General features: G+C 40.7%; 1 protein-coding gene across 8 annotated transcripts in view; it reads right to left on the bottom strand.

Annotated features, from left to right (window-relative positions):
- The window catches only part of MYO9A (myosin IXA), a 175,552-nt gene that overhangs the window by 5,821 nt on the left and 148,610 nt on the right, over positions 1–21,121 (bottom strand). For all 8 annotated transcript variants that reach the window (XM_074354176.1, XM_074354177.1, XM_074354173.1 and 5 more), the window contains 6 exons: positions 17,549–17,741; positions 15,689–15,817; positions 14,821–14,926; positions 13,950–14,081; positions 13,124–13,247; positions 1,574–1,776 (listed from right to left, as the gene is read on the bottom strand). In XM_074354176.1, coding sequence (XP_074210277.1) covers positions 1,574–1,776; positions 13,124–13,247; positions 13,950–14,081; positions 14,821–14,926; positions 15,689–15,817; positions 17,549–17,741 — 887 coding nt within the window. The remainder of the gene's footprint in view (positions 1–1,573; positions 1,777–13,123; positions 13,248–13,949; positions 14,082–14,820; positions 14,927–15,688; positions 15,818–17,548; positions 17,742–21,121) is intronic.

Below are 21,121 nucleotides of genomic sequence, written 5' to 3'. Positions count from 1 at the left end.
CACTGGCCGCCCTGTCCCGCCCTGTGAAGCCTTTCCCATCCCCACGCAGAGCATCCTCTGCTCTGCTCAGTGGTCACCCACCAACTCTCTCTCAACCACGCCCCTCATTCCCTGAAGTCTTTGGTACCTGGTTCCTAATCTTGCTTTCTCACTGCTGCCTGATCCCACCTTGATCTATTTCAATCAACATCTTTGTAAAAGCGCACTTCAACACCCTAACACCCAAGTTCCTTTATGTCTGTAATTCCGAGCAACCTCTCCTCCACTTTATGTAGGCAATTTTCCCCAATGGGCAGATCCTAGGGTTTGTCGTTGCCTGGAAATACACCAGCTCTGAATCCAGTCCTCCACCCTGTCCACAACCTCCTCATCCTTCCAGTTCTCACTGTTTTTCATCCAGTCTCCTCCCTTTCAGAGCCCTCTCAGCTTCTCTCCCATTCTGCTTAGCTTAAAACTATTCATCCTGTAATACCTCTGACACCTAGCTTGAGATTCACGGACAGTCTGTTTAAGGACAGTCTCACCAGCAACTCGCTGCTGCGATCACACCTGTCATAAGCCATGTGCACTCACACCTCTAAGACGACGCTCATACCTCTTCCTTTCCCTGGAAAGACTTTCACCTTCCTGGCAAATCCCTACTCATCCTTCAGTGCTTCCAATGCCATTTTCATTCAAGCTGAATTAGGTCCTCTTCTATCAAACAGCTAGCCCCTGGTCAAAGTAGGCCCCTTGTGCACGTTCAGCACAGCTGAGTTTCAGCTGCTTTTTTAGCTTGCCTAAATTCTAGAATCAATCCCGACAGGCTAAAATTACTTTAATAGGCTCATAACTTCTCATAGATTAAGCTCTCGGACCTGAGATCCTAGGATCCTGTGATCCTAGACCTCAGGAACAAAAATCCCCTTAAAGCTTAAGAGTCATCACTGTCAACCGGAACCAGTACACAGTACCTTCAGGGAGAACCATGGGCTGTTCATATTACCCCCAAGGTGTGATGTTACCCACCCCTGCTCCAGTGATGGTGGAGGTCACAGAGTGGCCTATTTGTCTCTCTCCTAAATTGCAGCCAACTTCCCTACCCAGTATCCCAGCACCCACTAGAGTTGCTGCCTTACCCTGCCCATCCAGTTGCTGGCCCCGTGGTTATATTGATCTTCAGATAACAGTGCCTTCATGGAGTTCTGCCCATTCTTGAAAGGGACTTTGTCTTAGCCTGAGAATCCTTATTCCTCTTTTTTTTTTTTTTTTTTTTAAAAGAAAAATCTGTTCACCGAGGCTGGGCTCTGACCCATGAGGAATCCTGGCTGAGGCTGACACCCTGTTCCAGTCAGCCTCTCCAGAATCGTTGCTGTAGCAGCTCCAGGTCTCCCAGTTCACGGAGCATCCTTCCCTGACCACCTTCAGTTACCTGAGTACAGGCAACATGTCTTTGTCACCTTTACATCCCCTGCATCACCTTAACGTAGTGCTTGACACCCAAGAGACACTTAATGAGCAAGGAGAAACAAAGAAAGGACGGAAGGAAATGAAAACAGGTAACTGGTTGCTCCCTCCCCTCCTGAAAACTCACTTCTCCTTTTGCAGGCTCTCAATCTGCTCGGTCAGCACCCTCTCCTCTTGCTGCAGGGCTGCCTGCTGCTGCTCTGTGATGCCCGCCTCCAGAGCTGCCTCGCCAGTCAGCGTCTCCTCTGCGACAGCAGACACGGAGGGCGCCCCAGCTACGACAGGAGAGGGTGGACACGGGTAGTTTCCTCGACGAAGACGCCCCTTTCCCTGCAAAGAGGAATACATGTCAAAAAGCAAACTGAGTGGCTGCATCGGTTTACTTGGCCCAATTAGGATCAGAAGTGTAATACTTCCATCACACCTGGTGAGTGGCAGGAGTAGTGGAAACATTCTGAAAGGCCTAAGATAAGTAGTGAGGTGCCATCCATCGAACACATTTAGGTGAAGTATTTCTTGCAAAAGCACTGGAAAATAGGTACGTGGGTGGGGGGAGTGTAAGAACACATGCTGTAACTTAGCCAAGATTCTTGTTTCAATCTAAGCTGTATCCCCTCCAAACTAGATATCCAGCAGAGCTATTTACATTTTAATTGATTAATTAATTAAAATTAGATGGAAGTAAAAATCTAGTTCTGCATTCACACTAGCTACATTTCAAGTGCTCAAAAGCCACAGGTGGCTAGTGACTACCATATTGAACAGTGCAGATACACAACATTTCCATCATCAGGGAAAAGTTCTGATGGACAACACTGCTCTATAACTTTAAACTTGGAATATATAATTTCTCTAGAAGACTACAGAAACAGGTCCTAAAACTTAGTCGTTTTTTTTCTTTAAGTCATTTATATATTAAGTCATTTATATATTACAGGGTGTTAGTGAGAGAGATTCTCTGAGAACAACCCAAGAAAATTCTTTCTTGAGATCACAGGGAAAAAAACTCACTCTTTTAATTGGTTAGCTTGTATATGACTTTCTGATAATGGCAGACTAGGTATTTAAGATTAAACCTTCTGCTGAGAGCAACTGGATCAAACATAAAAAATGCAGCATATTCTTGTAGGCACTGGAGAGCTAACAAGGTAGATGAAGGAAAGGCTAGCCCAGCATTCAGGGCTGATTTAAATTTAAGAAGAGGTGTCCGAAAGTCTGAGCAGAGCTTTTGACAGAATATAGGAGATGGCCCAGGGCCCGTGGGCCAAATCTGGCCTTGTGCCTGATTTCAAAAACAAAGCTTTACTGAAATACATTCCTGCTTGTTAATTTACACATTGTCTACGGCTCTTCTGCAGAACAATGGCCGCACTGATAGTTGCAACAGATTGTACGGTCCACAAAGCGTCAAGTATCTACTCTCTGGTCCTTTATAGAAGGTCTGCCAATCCCTGTGGTACAGAGTAAGAGTCCAGGCCCAGGCAAGGGTGTGGGCTGCTGTCTGGTGTGCGTGTGGCCTCCAGGCATGATGCTGGGATCCCTAAAGTTTGCATCTCAGATATAAGGGTACACTGAAATTATTATAGTCCTTGTAGAAAATGCAGCCTAGCTTCACTTGAATGGTTCAGAAACCTGTAACCTCTAAAACTGGATTACAGTAATCCCAGATGGCCAGCGCCTGAGGACCTGGCAGGAAAAAATGAAAACACCCTCTGGAGGGAAGTAACATCATCTCAGGTTTCAAAATATTTTGACAAATAACTTTTTAAAATACTATGTCTGACACACAATCAAAGGTGACCAAGCACAAAAGGAGACGAGACAGTGTAAATGAAAACCAATAAAAACAACAGAAACCCCCAATGACACCAGACACTGTGGCTACCAGAGCAGACTTAAGACCACCATGCGGAAGGAGACAGAAAGACAGAGGAGTTAGTGGACCAGACGTTAGGTCAGAAGAAAATACAAAGAATCAAGCAAAAAGGAAAAAAAATCACTTTTCTGGAAAAATTCAGAAAATAAGGTAAAAGACAGCTCTCAATACAAAGACCCACCACTTGTAAAAAGAGCACCCCGGGGAGGAGAGAGGCCCTGCAGAAGAAATACCGAAGGGACAACGGCAGAGAGCTTTTCAAGCCATGGAGAGACACCCACCTCCTGACTGCAGAAGGCCTTCAACCTTTAAGAAAGAGAAATAAAAAGAAGTCCACACCTAGAGAAAACTGCGGAAAATCAAAGGCAAGAGGGAACTCTTGTAAGCAGCCAGAAAACAAAATACACCTGCAACAAGGAAGCAACTTGGACTCAAAGCTTACTTTTCCACAGAAACAACGGAAGTTAGAAAACAATAAATGGTATTTTCAAAATGATGAAGGTAAAAAGTAACTGCCAACCTAGAATTCTCTACATGGCAAGAAAACTTTCAAGAATAAAGTTGAAATAAAGACATTTTCAGACATACTAATACAGGGAATCTGTCACCAGCAGATCTGCACTAAAGGAAGGGCAGAGATAGAATGACCCAAAGAGAAAAGTCAGGGAGGAAGAAATAAATAGCAATGAAAGTGGTAAATATGTAAGTTTAAACGAATTTGCGTGAAACGTAAGAACAACATGTTAGATTTAAAACAGATAATTAAAAACATAACAACAGCAACTGTATCATACAATAGCTGAAGCACTGAAGTCCTTGCATCATCTGGGAGAAAGATAAAAGTACCAAACAGACTTTGATAAATCACAGATTTATACTGTAATCTTCAGGTTGACTACTAAAAGAAGAATAAAAGAGTATAAAACATCAAAATTAACAAAGGAAAATAATGGAATAATAAAAAGTAGTCAAAAAGGCAAGAAAGAAAAGAAACATATCAGGCAGGAAAAATTAAAAGCACATAAAAAATAGTAGATTTAAATCCAAATATATCAGTGATTATATTAAACATAAATACATTAAATATTCTAGTTAAAATCTGAAGATTGTCAGACTGTATTAAAAAAAAGAAAACCCAACTATACTAAGTTAACAAGGGACACATAAAACATTTAGAATTCAGAAAGGCTAAAAGTAAAAAGGTTGGAATAAAAGACGCACCATGTCTCATTAACAGAAAACTTGTGTAGCTATGTTAATTATAGACAGTAATCTTTAAGGTAAGAAGCGATACCTGTGACAAAGAGGGATATTTCACAATGATAAAAGTTCAAAGTATGAAGATGTAACATTTCCAAATTTGTAAGTACTTAAGAAATGGCTTCAGAAAATTTAAAGTAAAACAGCGACATAAATACTCAAAGAAATAGACAAAGTTATAATCAGCACAGAGAAACCAAGTGTGTACACACACATCAGTCAAGCCACGAACCGAGTAACTTAACGAAACCCAAGCGGCCTAACAGACATATACAGAACTCACTAACAAATGCAGAACAGTAATTATTTTAAAGCACATACAGCAAGACAGTACATTTCCAACAGTTGAAATAGTTTATCAGACCTTTAAGTTTTCTGACAGTGTAATTACAAAGAGAAAACTAAAAATCTCTATATATGCAGAATTTGAGAAACAGACTTTTACCCATAACCAAAGAAGAAATCACAATGGAAATTTACAATTTTTTGAGACTAAAACAATAATAATAAAATCTGTGGGATACAGTTTAACTCTGCCTATCCTAAAATTATAGCATTATATGCATACATTAGAAAAGAAGAAAGGTTAAAAATTAAAGAGGTAGCATCTATTTCAGGAAACTAGATAAAGAACAACAAAATATACGCAAAGGAAAAAAAGCAGCATTATTCATAATTCCCCAAAGCACAGGCCAAATGTCCATCAACACTGGACTGGACACACTGGTATCCAAACACTGGACTACTACACGGTAACAAACATGGGCTACGGCAAACACAACGTGGTCAGCCTTACACACTGAAGGCTGAGTGAAGTAAGGCAGATAACACAGTGATGCAGGCTATGTGATTCCACTGGTACAAAGCTCAAAGACAAGCAAAGCGAGACCACAGCGCTCAGGGACAGGGACTCCAGTGGGAAAACGACGACGAAAACAAGGAAGTGATTCATGTAAAATTCAGGTTTCTGCCTACCTCTGAGGGAGGAAAAGGACTGTGATGGAAAGAGGACGCGGGAGCGTCGGGGGTCCTGGTGGTGTTCTCTACCCGACTGGGGGGGCATGCGGATGTTCACCTGACCATTCGTGAGGACGTGTGTGGGTGTTTCTGTGCCCTTCCATATGTGTTCTATTTCTCAATAAGGAAGATGTTTGAAGAGCTCCTCCTCAAAGTAGCTATTTACGCAAAGGTGCTAGTGTCTCTTGAATAGCATGGGACAAAAAGCTGACAGACTTCTGAATTGATGTTGGGAAGAAAAAAGGAAGATGTACTGTCTCAGAAACAGAAACTGCTGAGCTGGCCCAAATGCTCAGGTGAAAGGGGAAGCGGTTCTAAGGGCACTCAGACCAGCTCTCCCAAACCCGTGCCTCTGAAACACGCCACAGCTTGCAAGACTGCTACTCCACTTTTAGTTCTAAGATCAGGAAGTAAAGAATACACTGAGAAAAAGGCACTCAAAACACATCAGTCTGCAAATTTAACAAAGGGTGACTCTGGGAAAGGTACCACCGTGGAATGGAGGCAGAGAGCGGGGTCTGGATGAGTACCAGCACAGCGCTGAAGTCCATTACGACTGGTCAGAATCACATTATAAATTCCAAAACATCTTCCCACTACATACCATTCTGACTATTTTAATGAAGCCAATTGAATAACTACAACTTAATGTGATATAAAAGCTTTAGGGAGCTGGAAAAACCTGGGCTTATTCCTAGTTTTCACACATCCCAGTATTTAATAGAAGAGCTGCCTCTGTGCAGCGTCCATACCATCACGGTCGCCTGAGTACTCTACCGTGAGTTAGCTCACTTGACAGGGTTGAGGAAAACCACACGAGCTGTACAGGAATGATCTCTTTTAAGACAGGATTAACCAAAGGTTAAGGAAAAGCTGAAACCCCTACAGACCAGAGTTCTCTTACAAGGTCAGAGAAAGTACATTTTAAAGTTAATTACCGAAAACCTGTGTCACTATGCTGTATATCAGGAACTAACACAACCTTGTAAATCAAAAATATTTCAATTAAAAAAATAACCTGAAATAGGGTAGATACAACACCAACAAAAAGAAAGTTAATTACATAAAGCTCTCAGAAACATGGGAAAATGCTTATATTGTGTTAAAAACTAAACATAAATTTGTTATACCATAGGTTTTTTAAAAATCTGCAAATATATCAAAGTATTTCCCAAGTGGAATAATATCCTTTATTCTCCATACTTTTCTGTACCTTCCAACTTTCCCATAATAAGCATAAATTAGGGGTTTTTTTAAATGGGATTTTTTTTTTTTAGCAGTTAACACTCACCATAGATTCTCTTTCAGTGGTTTTATCCATAATTGTTTTTCTACCATCATTGCAAAAGTCAACAGAGTGAAAAAGGCAAATATTTTCTCTACATTATGATAAATTTGACCTCATGGACTCCCTGGAGACAGTCAGCAGTTAACACTTTGAGGTGGTTTGCAGTGTCCTTTGTTCATGTTCTGCTAGGTAGCTGGTCTTTCTCCCGTTTATTTACAGGGGCTTCTCCTTATTAACTAGAGAAAATTAGCCTGTGTGCTATGAGCTGTAAATATTTTCTTGTGGTACGACATCTCCCGTTTGCCTTGCTTACAATCATTTTTGTCATGCGTTAACACTTGGTAACTATGCCATCGAACCCATCAGTTTCTTTTAATGGCTTTATATAACAGAAAAACCTTATCTACTCCAAGATCGTAGTATATTTTTCTATCGTAATAGGGATTTTATTACTTTTGATTGATCACATAGTTTATGAATAATTTGTACCCAATTCTTAATACAAGTGGGTACAAACTGAAAAACCTATAAACTCATTACTGTATTCCTTTTCTGAAGTTATTTCAGTGACTTCCCAGCTTAAGCTTTAGAGACAAATTTTTCTTAAAAACAGGATTTCACCTACAATTATTTTCAAATGTTAGTAAGCGTTAGGTCTAAAGTCTCACTAATCCATGGTTTAATATCATACATGATATTCAAATTTCCAATGCCTCACAGTACATTTACAAAGTTACTAAGAAAAACGGGACCACCATTACCAAAGACACCACAGATGACGGTTCTGAGTGCCGAGCTGAAGGAGCAGTTTAAGACATCACTATACTTACGGAGAGCAAACTACTTTCAGTTTGTACAGAAAATACACTAGCCCTCGACTTCACCCTTTCAAAAATGGGAGGAGACGGAATTTCCTTCTTCTTAAAAAACACACTTGTAGCCGAACTCACAGAAACAGAGAACAGACGGGTGGCTGCCAGGGCTGAGGTGTGGGGGAAATGGGTGATAGTGGTCAAAGCCTACAAATTTCCAGTCACAAGATGAATAAATTCTGGGGGTGCAATGCTCAGCATGCTGACCATAGTTAACAATACTGTACTGCAAACTTAAAAGTTGCTAAGAGAGCAAAGTTCTTATCACAAGAAAAAAGTGGTAACTGTGTGTTGTGACGGATGTTAGCTAAACGTATCCATTTCACAATATACACATATAGCAAATCATGACGTCTCACACCTAGAACCAGTACAACGTTCTATGTCAGTTATGTCTTTAAAAAAAAGATTAGCACCAGAAAAATACCTTCTGGTCAGTACCAGAAACAGTAAGAGCGCTTCTATATTCTGAGAAAATCTTCCTTCTCTGGATCTGATTCTTACTGTGCCAAGTCACCTAATGTGAACAGCAGACTTAGACACACGCATTAATAAAGGAAGTGACAGGACCCTTTGCTGAGTCAAATCCACACTTGGAATATCTTTTTTCCTTTGGAGCTCTTCAAAGCTGCCACATTTCAATTGATTCTTGGCTTTCCAATGATATTTTAATGCATAATTTTTGGAAGGGCATTTCTTGCTTCTTTTGGTGTTGTCAGTTGCAAAGCTCAACCCCACAGATCTACTTATCCATGTTGATATACAATTGCAGGTATGCCAATTTCTAACAGAGACATGCAGGTAAGTTCTTTAATAAGCTTAAATGATGCAAAATTCACAAGTGCTGCCAATCACTATGAACACAGCAAGACAATCCTCGAAAGACCCAGAGCAATTTTAAAATTACAAACTAAATACATGAAACAGCAACTGACACTATTTAAAAAATTAGAAGACTGTTCTTAAAACGTCTTTTTTAGAACCCTTGTTCAACTAGACACATTATGGAGAAGGCGCTTCATGGTTAAAGGTTTAGAAGTGTCACACACTGTGTCTCAAACTCTGGCTACAGAAACCTTTGTGTGTCACATCCTTCAAGAAGATAATCTGTGAAGGTTTTACGGATTAGTAAACTTTACTTACATTATATTCTTCATATTATCTTAGCTTAAATAATACTAAATCAATACTTATGCTTAGAGCTGTAAATTATTTTAAAAAACCCACCTGCTATGGAAGAGCCATAATCAGACAGACTGTGAGCACATCATATTCCGAAGTCCTGCTCTGGGAATAGCCCTGTCAAAGATCAGGCCCATAAATCTAACTATGTGGAAAGTACATGGTAGCAGAAACATACTTGCAAAATCATTTCGAATTGAAATGATCAGATTCAATCTATTTCAGCGGTGGCAACTATGATTCATCACAAGAATCTCCTGATACCTGGCCACCAGCCTTGCCCATCTTTAACTCAGTCTTCTTCAGAATGCTACCAGTTAGCTTCCAAAAGAATTGACAGTGACATCCCCCTACTTCAGATCCTTTCCATAGCTCCCAAATGCTTCAAAACCAGAAAATTCAAAATTCTTTGTGCTGCACATCTGGTTCCCGTCTACCTTCCCAAACTCCTCTCCCACCTCCACACGGCCTGCCGCCTGCTCTAGCGACACAAGGTGGTTATCACTGACACACGCCTGCTTCGTGCTTCCTTGCCTCTGGAGCTGTCTTTCCTCTTTCTTTTTTCCATTTATTAAATTACTACTCATCTTTCAACACCCAATTCAAATGACTTTTCACACTGGCAATGATATAACACACTTCCCAAGAATACATTTCATTCTTCATTTCAGAGAAGTCACTATTGTATTTAATTCTCGAATAGCAAAATTTTCATCTATGAAGATGTGAATACTATTGACTTTGATTAGTTTATATTTGTAGTGAATATCCTAAAAATTCACTGCTGTTTTTCTTAGATTCGGTCCCATAGGTGCTTAATGAACACCAAGTATGTCCTAGATAGTCTTGTCTTCAGACTGGACCTAAAGCCTTTCCTACAGCTAATGCATACGAAATAGGACATTAGTGGGATTTGTTCTCTTGTTCCAATACTGTGGCAAAGGCCTAAACTAATAATAATTAAGTACCCTCTTCTCTAGCGCCACGGGGACAACAGTTGGCACCAGTGCCCTCCCTCACGACTTACTGAGAGTCACATTCTCTTTCAATGAGCACCACCATCAACATTCTAACACCTTCCCTTACTGTAAATCTAAAAAGGCTTAAAGAAGGGCAGGTTATTGGACTTTCAGGGGAACACAGAGTTTATGAAAAGAAGATATTCCCTCCTCTCTTGGGGAAAAAAAAGTGTTGTATCTGAATCCAGAAGGTAAGAGTCAAAGTTTGAGTCATGGAAAGAAAGGCAGACTGGTACTTTATTCTGTGTGGTCACCTGCGCAGGCAGAAGACCTACTGATCTGCTCCTCCGTTACATGCACAGAGGAAAAGAGAACTGGGGAGAGAGTGTGGTGGAGAAGTCCAGACAGGGAGCAAGACCGTCACCCACCCTGAGTTCTCGGGAACCAAGGGGTATGAAAAGTGTAACCCTCCCCCACATGCGCCTGCAGGCCCTAGAACCTGCCATGGGAGACAGATTTGATTGGGTCAAGTCTTGAGGCCAAAAAAAAAAAGACATACATATCAGTCATATGGTGTGAATGCCATCAGTTAGGATGAACCAGAAGATGTAAACAAATCTTGCAAGGGACTGCCAATGCCTGTGGAAATGGGGTAGGCTGGCGCTCACTGTCAGCAGTAAACTGGAGCTGCTGCAGCCTCCTGACAATGAGCTTCAACAGTCGTGCTGAACAACCAAGAGAAAAAGACTGTCACCTCAATACTGGGACAGCATGCGGAACTCTCCCTCCCCGGTCACTCCTCCCAGTTTCAGCACCAAAGGGAGAAAGGGCACAAGAAAGAGATCTGAGTGTGTGATCTCTCACTCACCCCCAGTTTTCAGCCCCAGATTAAGGTCTGGTCTATCCTGGGAGAAAGTGGTAAGAGTGCTGGATCAAGCCTGCGACTCACGTCACAGCATGAAGAGAGCTAAGTCTTAAATACTGGACTGAGACCAGAGCATTTGAAAATTACGGAAAAGTCACAAGACACTATTAAGTACTGATATCCAGTAAGAAAGGGGATTCTGACGTGGGAGAGTTAGAAGGCAGTTACCAGATAAAAAGTAAAACTGATCAGTGTTTATACCCTAGCAAACTGAGACCCTCAATGAACTAGCTGCACATAGATGGACAGTCTCTGAAATTAGCTTCCACATATACTGGTGTGCTTATCTTTCCATCTCTCCATTTCCTTTTTCTATTAAGCCCTGGTTTGAGCTCTATTATACTATTAGATTTAAGTCTAGAACCAGTCCATCAATTTTCTGTTTGCTGCTCTGTCTGGAAAATGCTAAGTAGGTAAGAGCCGTACTTCTGCATGGAGGAAGACACCATCAAAGTCCCAGATCAGAACGGGAAAACAAGCACTACTAACAATGGAGGGCGATAAAGCAGTAGCAGGTGTTTCAAGTAATAAAGTAAAGGAGATTGATGAGAACAAAACTCATAGAGTAGACATTAATTTGATACCTCAATGCTTTCAATGTTCTGTTCACCTTTTAATGATCCAACCAAAGAAGAAATCCACAAAGAGGTTTATCTGACAAAGAGGAAAAACCAGTATGTAGTAAATAGACATTGTTCAACTGCATGATACAGAGGAAAGAAAATAAAGGTTCTAAAGAAAGAGAGGAAGAGAAAACCAAGGGAAGGCTGATCAGGAAGTGGGACCTCACTGGGCTCACATGGAGGGTGGACAGGCATGGATGATGGACAGAGCAGAACAACTCCTAGGTGGATGGGAGACAGGGATGTAAAATGGCTGTGACACGGTGCAATATGAATACATACCGAGACTGAACTGCGCGTAATGCTCATAAATCTAACTGCAATTAGTACAGGTTTCTGGATTAGGAAGGACATGAAAAGGAAAGCAGAAGGTTAGAATGTACATGTCATTGCTCTACTAAAAGAGAAGGTTTAATCTTCCATTGGAATGAGTATATTCGTCTTCTGCAGGATCAGGGAAAAAAAAAAAAAAAAAAGCACAGCTTGTCTACCTGCTTTGAAAAGTAGCTTTGTAATAAAAGGTCTCTTCCCTTCCTCCCTGGGGAGGCACTGCTAACTTGGGCCTCTCAGAACTGAGCTCCTGAAAATTCATATTACAGAAAGGGTTTCACTGTAGTGGGGTTTCTGTTTTCATTTTCTGGGAAAAAGATTTAGAAAGTATCCTGTGATGAGCTTTATTTAATATATGCACAAACTGGAAAAATTCTGTCTATGTTTGTTTTTAGAGAACACCCTTCACTGACTTAATCAGCAGGCATTTGTTGAGCACTTGTCCTGTGCTGTGCAGCTTAACAGTAAGGGAAGAAACAAAATCACTTTAATGCTAATCCAAGGATAAATTATGAAGAATATGGAGGAAGTATTGCTGGGCCCCTGCAAAAGCACAGGCTTGATGATGGGGAAACCTGCTTCTCTTCAGAGACTTACTGGGGATCAGAGTGGGGCTCACTGATACAGTTCTGTTTCACAGTTCAGGGGATGGCTAGCAAACGGAGAGTAATTAAACCTTAACACAGCAGTGGCTTTCCAGTTACCCAGATCCTACTGATTACTGGCCAGTGAGAACTGGAGTTATCCATACACAGGTCACCGGTTACAAAGGAAGGTATTAAACAGAACAGTGGGCAAATGGAAGAAATAAGTTATCATTTTTGCAAGGTTTTTCTCAAACCGTAGCAACAATCCCTTAGAGAAATCTTTATTTGGTAACAGTAGACTCATAGATGGAATTTCATATCCTGATGAATCACATTCTTGCAAGTGACTGAGTTCTCTATACCCCAGAAGTACTGAGTATTGGCAGGACCACCAAAAGTGACATGGCTGAGGGTGGGAACAGACAGTGGAAGGAAGCAGAGAAAAAAGGATGGGTTAAGTGTTCATAAAAAGGACAGGAAAAGAAAACAGGGCAAATTATTAAACCAGCAACACTTTATCCAAATAGTTGATTTTTAAAATTTTCCACATTTAACTGTATGTATTCTGTACATATAACTTAAAGAGAGGTAAAAAACCAAACACGAGGCATCCACAGTACCCTGAGATAGGTGATTTTTCCCCCCACTTGTTCCATGTGAAAAAGATTTGGAAGATAATCTCTCTCTACACCATGATGTACATTTAAATCCCAGGAAGGCTCCCATCTCCTCCTGTGATTCCACGTCCCGCATCTTACCATCGATCTACGAATCAGTGACAGCCTGGTCTTTGCCTTATTCTCAGCAAATTCCAGGCTATTGATGTCTTTGAGACGAGCCTTATATTTATTCATCTGTTCCACGACAATCAGCTCCACACAGCTGCAAGGGGAGGAAAGAGAGAAAACTGGTTAATCAAATAAGCTGTAGCACCACAGACTGTTTTTTCAGGTAAGTGTGGCAGACAATTGGTGGATGAAAGGAAAACCAACATCCCTTATTTTACAAGCTGAGAGGGAGGGTGTATGGGTGGGTCAGGACTTTAGCGACACCTTATGATCCACCTGAGCAGTTGTAAGTTCCAATACATCAGCCACACCCCAGACCAATCAAATCAGACTCTCTGGGGATGGGACACAAATGTCAGGCTTTTAATTTTTTCCAAAGCTCCTTCTGCAGGAAGGGTTAAGAACCACCGCTCCAGAAGGACAGCAGAGGTCCATGAGAAAAGGTCGAAGTAAAAGACAGGAAGACTGAAGTATCAGGACCACAGGTCAGAGCCACGAGACCACAGTGAGGCCAGACTACGGGAAGACAAAAAGTACACGTAACTGGGTAAAATGGGATTTTAAAACGTATTTAGAAACCATAATCATTCCTAAAGAAAAGCCAAATTTGAAAAATAAAATCCTTCAAAATGAATAATGCCTAGTTGAATCCAATCTAAAGAAATGTTTCATCTTCAGCATTAAAACCCCCAATAGTGCCTAGCAATCCTATTAAAAACATCTGAACTACAGAAATCATTCATTGTGTTTGCCATCTGGCTCCTGGGGTCTTGCAGGGCGACGTGACCAGCCTTACGTGGTAGTTTTACTGATGTCCTGCACACTCTGCAGCGGGTCGATGGTGTCAGGACAGCGGAGGATGCAGGGGGCAAACACAATGGCCAAAGCATTAGCAGACATTCGATTAGTGTCTTCCTGTAGAGCAATCCTAAGGAGCAAAAAAAAAAGGTGAAACTGGGATGAAAAAGGCAAACGGCAGGAGATGAGAGAAAGAAAATGAGTGACAGCAGCTGCACAGCACTGCAGGGACTTTCCTAGCAGCTGAAGGGAGAGCCTACAGACTTGTCCTTTGCCTCTGGAAAATGTACTTTCACTCTGTCTTTCCTTGAAGCAGTGCAGGCCAGCAGATGGCTTATCAAGGGAAATTTGTGACCTGCTGCTCCAGATCACCATTACTAGATGAACATGTGTAAAGAATGCAGAGTAGAGATTTTCAGGCATTTTCAGTCATCTAAGATATTTATCCAAAGAGAAAGGCGGCTTTTCTTCCCAGCTATGCTGATGCTTACACTCAGGAGAAGAGAGACTACCCTGAAGTCTCTTAGGTCAGTAAATTCCTGAGCTCCACCTGGGCCAATCTATGAGTTAGGTTATGTCAACAGAGACACACCCCTCCCAGTTTAGGCATCAGGTAACAGGCCAGGCTACACAGTGCCACCACAAGACCAAGTTGTTACATGGCTCAAATAGGGCAGAGGAGCACCTGCCAAGCAGTCCAGCTCAGTGGAGAACTTCTGCTCCAGGGAATCGTTCCCACCCATTTGAGGCACTGACTTTATCAATAGAAAAAAAAAAAGATCTGTCAGTTTTCCATATGAAGGAAAACGTCATTTACTTAAAAGAACACAAGAGAAGCCGTTAAACACTCCTTGGTGCCTTGAAGTTACCTGACCAGATGAAAGACGAGCCGCTCCAGGGTGTTGAGGTGAGTTCGGGAGAGCTGGTCAATCACGGAGTATACACCACGGATGGTCTCCTTCCTCTCCTGGAGGCCTGGAAGCAGCGAGAGCAACAAGTAAGACCGGATGTCCCCTCTTACACACCATGCCTTCCTCTGGGCAGACACCAGGCTGCCAGGCAGGCTGGCTCTCGCTCCAGGAGTGCGAGCTACACGTGCGCGGCGGAAGCACAGCTCCAGTCACCGCCAGTCCCCTCTGCTGGAGTTGCACGTTCACGGAGCAGCTCCCTGACGACAGCCAGGGGAAGAGCTGCCCAGACTTTCAGGCATTTTGTGGCAGACTAATTCCCCATTAATTAATCAGCTGCCATATAATTGCTAAATCAGTCTTATGGGAATTTGAGGAGTCATGCCCCAGGGCGTAAACATTTCTAGGTAGGCCTTCATCCATATCCTACACCTCTGTAGCACTGAAAAACGAAACCATCATGTGAGGTATGGCATAGAACAGACAGCCAACATTACACTGAATTCTTGCCTAGATTCACATTTTAAATGAACATCAATCTCCTACTTAATTTTTTGATTTGTTTATAACCCTAGTCTTTCAATCTCTGTGAGAAGCAACTAGGTGACTTACTTGTAAAACTTTTAGGACACTGACATTTTAATGAGTCTCTAAAAAAGTCAACATTTGAATAAGTGAGAGTTCACTGGCAGTTTTGCATTGACTGTCATAAGCTTACTTTTGGATCTATTATGAACTAAACCACTGGACAGAATGGCTAAATAATACGAAGACGGCATTTCTTTCCCAAGTGGAGGCCTTCCCTTGAACCCAGGGAGCCTGTGCTTACCCATAGCTCGTAGAAATTCCTCATAGAGTTCAAAGGTCATGAGTGGATTGGGCAAATCACGAAGCCATTGTTTGAATACACTTGCAATGACGTGAATGTTATAGTCATCCAGGTTGACACTCTCAGCATCTATTCAGAGATAAGAGTTAGACAACAAAGCCAAACATGCAGAGAGTCAAATAACTCACTTTGGCAACCATCATCACCAAAAGAAGCCTTCCATATTCTTAATCAAACTGTCTTCTACAGTCCAAACCATGCTTGGGAACAGTGCTGCTGTGGTTAAGGAACAGTTTCTGTTTGCTGTTTGCTTTCCACATTGTCGTGGCTTGACAGATGTATAAAATAAAAGATCACATGTTTTCATGTCGAAGCACTGTTAAATGGTTGTAAATGTTTCTAAATGCTTGCTCTCAGTTTCTGTACTTATCCTGTAGATTGGTCCATTAACCACAATTCCAGTAGTGTCTTCAGATGACAAATGGAAAAAAGGCCCAGAAGACATTTTCTAAAAGTCAGACTGATTTTCAGTCATTTTTACAGATGAAAGGACAGTGGCAACTGAGCCTCAGAAATGTGAGGAAAACCTTTACTCTGCTTCAGTTACAAGGGTACCCATGAGATGATCAGGATGATACAGGATGAATGGTGCCGGTGGGCGGATTCCTGGTGACACAGAGACAAGCTGTGCATCTGTTATGTGATTAAAAAGATCTATTCCTTTTCAATAGTGGTAAGAGTAGCAACTGAAAATAAAACCATTCAGAATGTAGAACAGATAAACAAGATTATACTGCATAGCACAGGGATATATATACACAAGACCTTGTGGTAGCTCACAGCGAAAAAAAAATGACAATGAATGTATGTGTGTTCAAGTATAACTGAAAAATTGTGCTCTACACTGGAATTTGACATAACATTATACAATGACTATAACTCAATAAAAAAAATGTTAAAAAAGAAAACCAGAGTTAAATCCTGGATACAGTCCAGGACTGAGACTAGAGCTCTACACAGATACATGTCAACCCACCAATTCTCAGCCGACGTAACTATGTCATCGACGTAGGAAGGCAGGCAGGTGCATCAGCAAGAGCACCGCTCGGAGTCAGAGAGGAGAGACTAACAGGCAGCAGCTTAGACTATGGACTCAGAAGATCTGGGGTTAAGTGCCAGCGGTGTCCCTTACTGGTGGTGAGCCTTTGGGCAAGATCCTCTGTAAGCCCTAGTTTCTTTATCTGTAAATAGGGCTAATAACTGCAGTTTATGCAGATTAGTACAAAGAACTGTTGTAAATAGGGCTAATAACTGCAGTTTATGCAGATTAGTACAAAGAACTGTTGTGAAGATTAATACAAAAACATTAACAGTGACCGGCGTCTCATCAATGGGTCGTTATTTAATTTCCCTTTACATAAATCTTCTTCTTTGTAAATTACAGATATCACGATCTTGCCTGACTGTTAGAGACTAAATGAGGTCTGTCTGAAGGGCATGATCATGTCTGGTACAACACGATACTCAGTGTATGTTTGCTGAACTGACCACATCAAAACAAAAAATCTTAGGGGGGTAGGTATGGTTCAGTGGTAGAGCACGTGCTCAGCATGCACAAGGTCCTTGGTTCAATCCCCAGTACCTCCATCAAAAAATAAATAAACCTAATTACCACCCCCCCAAAATGTAATAAAGTTTAAAAAAAAAAGAAAAAACAAGAAATCTTTAGAAAGCTACAAAATGATAAAACAAGCATCCCTCAGGATGGAAGGAAAGGATCCACATGTGATGAAAACTAGGAGCACGAGATGAGCCACTTAAATAAAAGTTCTGGCCTTGATACAGAGGGCACTATCTTACCTGTGTCTAGACCTTGTCGAAGCTCCTTGATTTTATTATTTGAACCAGACTTTCGGTAAATACCTTCTGTGTACAGTCCATGCATTTCAATGTAGTTTATGAGCTTTTCCACCACTAAAGGAACAGTTCGGTCTTCACTGGTCAAACGGGACAGTTCAACCCCAAACTGTCGAGATGACAGCTCTGGATCATACTAAATGAAAGACAAATGTTGTTTCCAAATACATTCAAACATCTTTAAACCCAATTCTTTAAGACGAAGTACTTTTTAATTTTTCTGAAGTTTTATGAATGTAGTTATGAGAGTTAGGACGAAAGGGGGTTAACGATTAATGCTGGGAGTATAAATTATAAGATTTTAGTTTCAATCCTCTTCCACTAGGAATCCCCCCCAAAAATACTAGGGTGGAGAATGGCAACAGTGGTAACAGGTTACTGCTTCCCTTCCTGTTAAAACCTCTTCAGAGAAAGATGGTTTGAGTAGGGAGAAGGCGGACAGGCTCTGTATGTTAAATATTTACCAAGGACCATGAGGAAGTCTACTGGTTTGATATGATGTAGGGTTGCCATGAGACTGCTTCAGTGTTTATGTAACCTCAGGGAAGTTTAACTGAACAGTGATGTCATAGCTTTCGGCAGAGGCACACACAAACTGGCCTGTGATTAGTGTTCTGACTCTTTTTTATTTACTGCAATAGTGTATACTAATACTGCACCTACTAACTATATTTTATGTGACTGAAGAAAAACAGCTTAACCTTAAGACTATGTGAAGTAGTTCAAAGCAAAGTAGAATGCCAGGATTACCTGAGACTTAAAACCTTTTTTGAAGACTTCTTTTCTTGTCCTTTCCTTCTCTTGGACCATTTTCCTTGCCTAACCCAACACTGTGTATCCTAGTCTCTCCTTCAGTCTGCATTCAATCAGTAGCAGGTTCTTTTACTCAATAAGGACACTATTTTTTTTTCCTAGTCTCAGTGCTATCACTGTGTCAAACCTGTATCACTTCCCACCTGAACGGCACCAACAGCTACCCAGTGAACTTCCCCACGTCCATGTTCTCCCCTTTTAATACGTTGTACAGTATACATAGCCTCCTTTATTATCTTCAAAACTGTTCAACGGCTGATGAGTACAAGGCATTCCTGAGTCTAACATTCAAGATATTACTTGAATTGATCTTAATTTCCCTTTCTAGGCATCTGTTAATACGTATGTCATATATGTGCTAGGTAACAGAAAAACAAAATCAGAGACAGTTCTTACCCTAAGACTAGTATTAAGACTATAGTGCGAGTGTGTGGGGATAAGTAAAACATTAAGGCAGATTACTAGGTGTTACGGAACCATAAAAATGAAACAGCTAGTTCAGGAAGGACTGGGCTGGGTAAATGATGAATGACATTAAGATGACCTGATGCGTGTTGCCTAACTGCTGGAAAGCAATACCACATAGTAAAGAAGGCCAGGAAAGAACTTTTCAGGCACAGAAAACACAGAACTACAAAGCTGGGCAAAGCAAATTTTAAGTAATCAAGAAAAAGCTAGACAGAGAGCTTATGAGGGCTTTGGGTACTAAGTTACAGAATCTGCGGTCTTATCCTGACAGCTACGAGAAGTCACCAGAGAATGTTAAGTAAGGGAAGACATGATTTATATTATATGCATTATGCATCTAATAGATATTGTTTATGCATATATATTTATATTATTATGCATCATTCATCTACATATACTCTGTAATCCAGAACTTAATCTTTAAGAATTTTCATGTCTACTTTGAAGCATATTAAATTACCTTAAATTAATATAAGGCAACATCTCTGAAAAGTATTTCTGAGGTGGAAGAGAAAGAACTATGTAGATGCTGCAAGTTAAATGTCTGCACTGTCACTACAGGAACTACGTTATATAGGTTATTTCGTATTTGCAACTAGATTACAGCTGGGGATAGGTCTCTCCCTTTCCCGTCTCAGAGGGTTACTGTAAGATTAAGTCACAGGTGGACTTACAAAGCTCAATAAATTGTTAAAGAAATAAAATAACGTTTGTTGCAACGATTAAAACGAAATAAACTTTAGCCAAATGTCTTACTATTACTATGACACATACATGCACGCATATAATCTATTTACTTAAATGTTATGGCTAGCACGCTAGGAATGTTAACAGTAAGACTTGTGAAAGTAAAAAAATAAAATAAAATACTTGAGAGTATTAAACAAAAACTTTAAAACAGCTGTATCTGAAACCAAATAATCTAAAGCAAACATACTAAAAATTTCTATTTCTTGAAATTAAGGGAAAAATTAATTTTACTGTTTTCCACTGAAAAAAATTAACTCTGAATTTTCACTGTAAAAAACAGTATGTTTTTATAGTTATTTTCTGTCTAAATTAACTTCCTTGTATTTTTTTTTAGAAGTTTAATTAAAGTATGACATATATACAGGAAAGTACATAAACTGTAAGAATACAGCTTGATGGACTTTGGCAAAGCGAACTTACACTTGAGACCAGAAGCCAAATCAAGAGACAGAATAAAACCAGCGGTTATGTCCACCTGCAGGCCCTCCTGGCAGCGGTGCCTCTCCCCCTTCACAAACAGCCAGCATCTCTACTTCCGTCATGACAAGTTAGTCTTTCCTGCTTCTAGACATCATGTTAATGGTATCATATAATATGTATACTATGAGTTAAGTTTCACTCATTTTTGAACTTTATCTAAATGGAGTAACACAGTATGTGCACTTCTGTTTCTGGACTCTTTCATTCAACATTATGTCTGTGAGTGCCAACAGCGTAACCTCACCGCCATGGGGGACTCTGCTGTGCAAATACACCACAATTTATTTATTTATTCTATTGCTGATGGACATTTAGGTTTCTTTCAGTTTGGGAATATTTCAAACACTGCTGATATGAATGTTTTTGCCTTCTGGCACAAATACCTACGTATATCTGTTGGGTATATATCCTCAAGCGGTACTGCTAAGTGACAAGAAACACTTACGTTCAGGTTTGGGAAATACTGCCAAATAATTTCAGAAGCAGTTAGGGAAAAAAAAAACCAAGGTAAAAAAAAAAAAAAAAAAAAAAAAAAGCCGTTAGGCAAACTTAAACTCCTACCAATAATGTATGAGAGTTCGACATCTGTCCTGCATCCTTGCTGAGGTGCTTTTCCTTTCAGCCATTCTAGTGGGTATATATCTCACTATGGTTGCAATTTGCATTTCCCTGATAATTAGTAAAGTTGGGCACTTCTCCACACATTTACTGGTCATCTGGAAATCCTTTTTTGTGAGGTGCTTGCTGAAGTCCTGTGCTTATTTTTCTATAGAGTTGACCACCTTTTACTGATTTATAGATGCTTTTTATATATTGTAGATACAAGCTGCAAATATTGCAAATCTTTAGTGGTTACTTTAAAGACTGCAACAGTATCTTAATCCAATCAAGGACTGCACTGCAGTTTTCACAAAGCTCAGCCTATCACTGCTTCACCTCCTTTCCTGGGTATAGCTCTTCACAGGTCTCACTGGATAGTCTAGGGTGTTGACTAGGGTTCTTCTT

The sequence above is a fragment of the Camelus bactrianus genome, chromosome 27 (genome assembly GCF_048773025.1).
Source record: "Camelus bactrianus isolate YW-2024 breed Bactrian camel chromosome 27, ASM4877302v1, whole genome shotgun sequence".
NCBI classification, from domain to species: domain Eukaryota; kingdom Metazoa; phylum Chordata; class Mammalia; order Artiodactyla; family Camelidae; genus Camelus; species Camelus bactrianus.
This window is presented reverse-complemented; position numbering and strand designations above follow the sequence as displayed.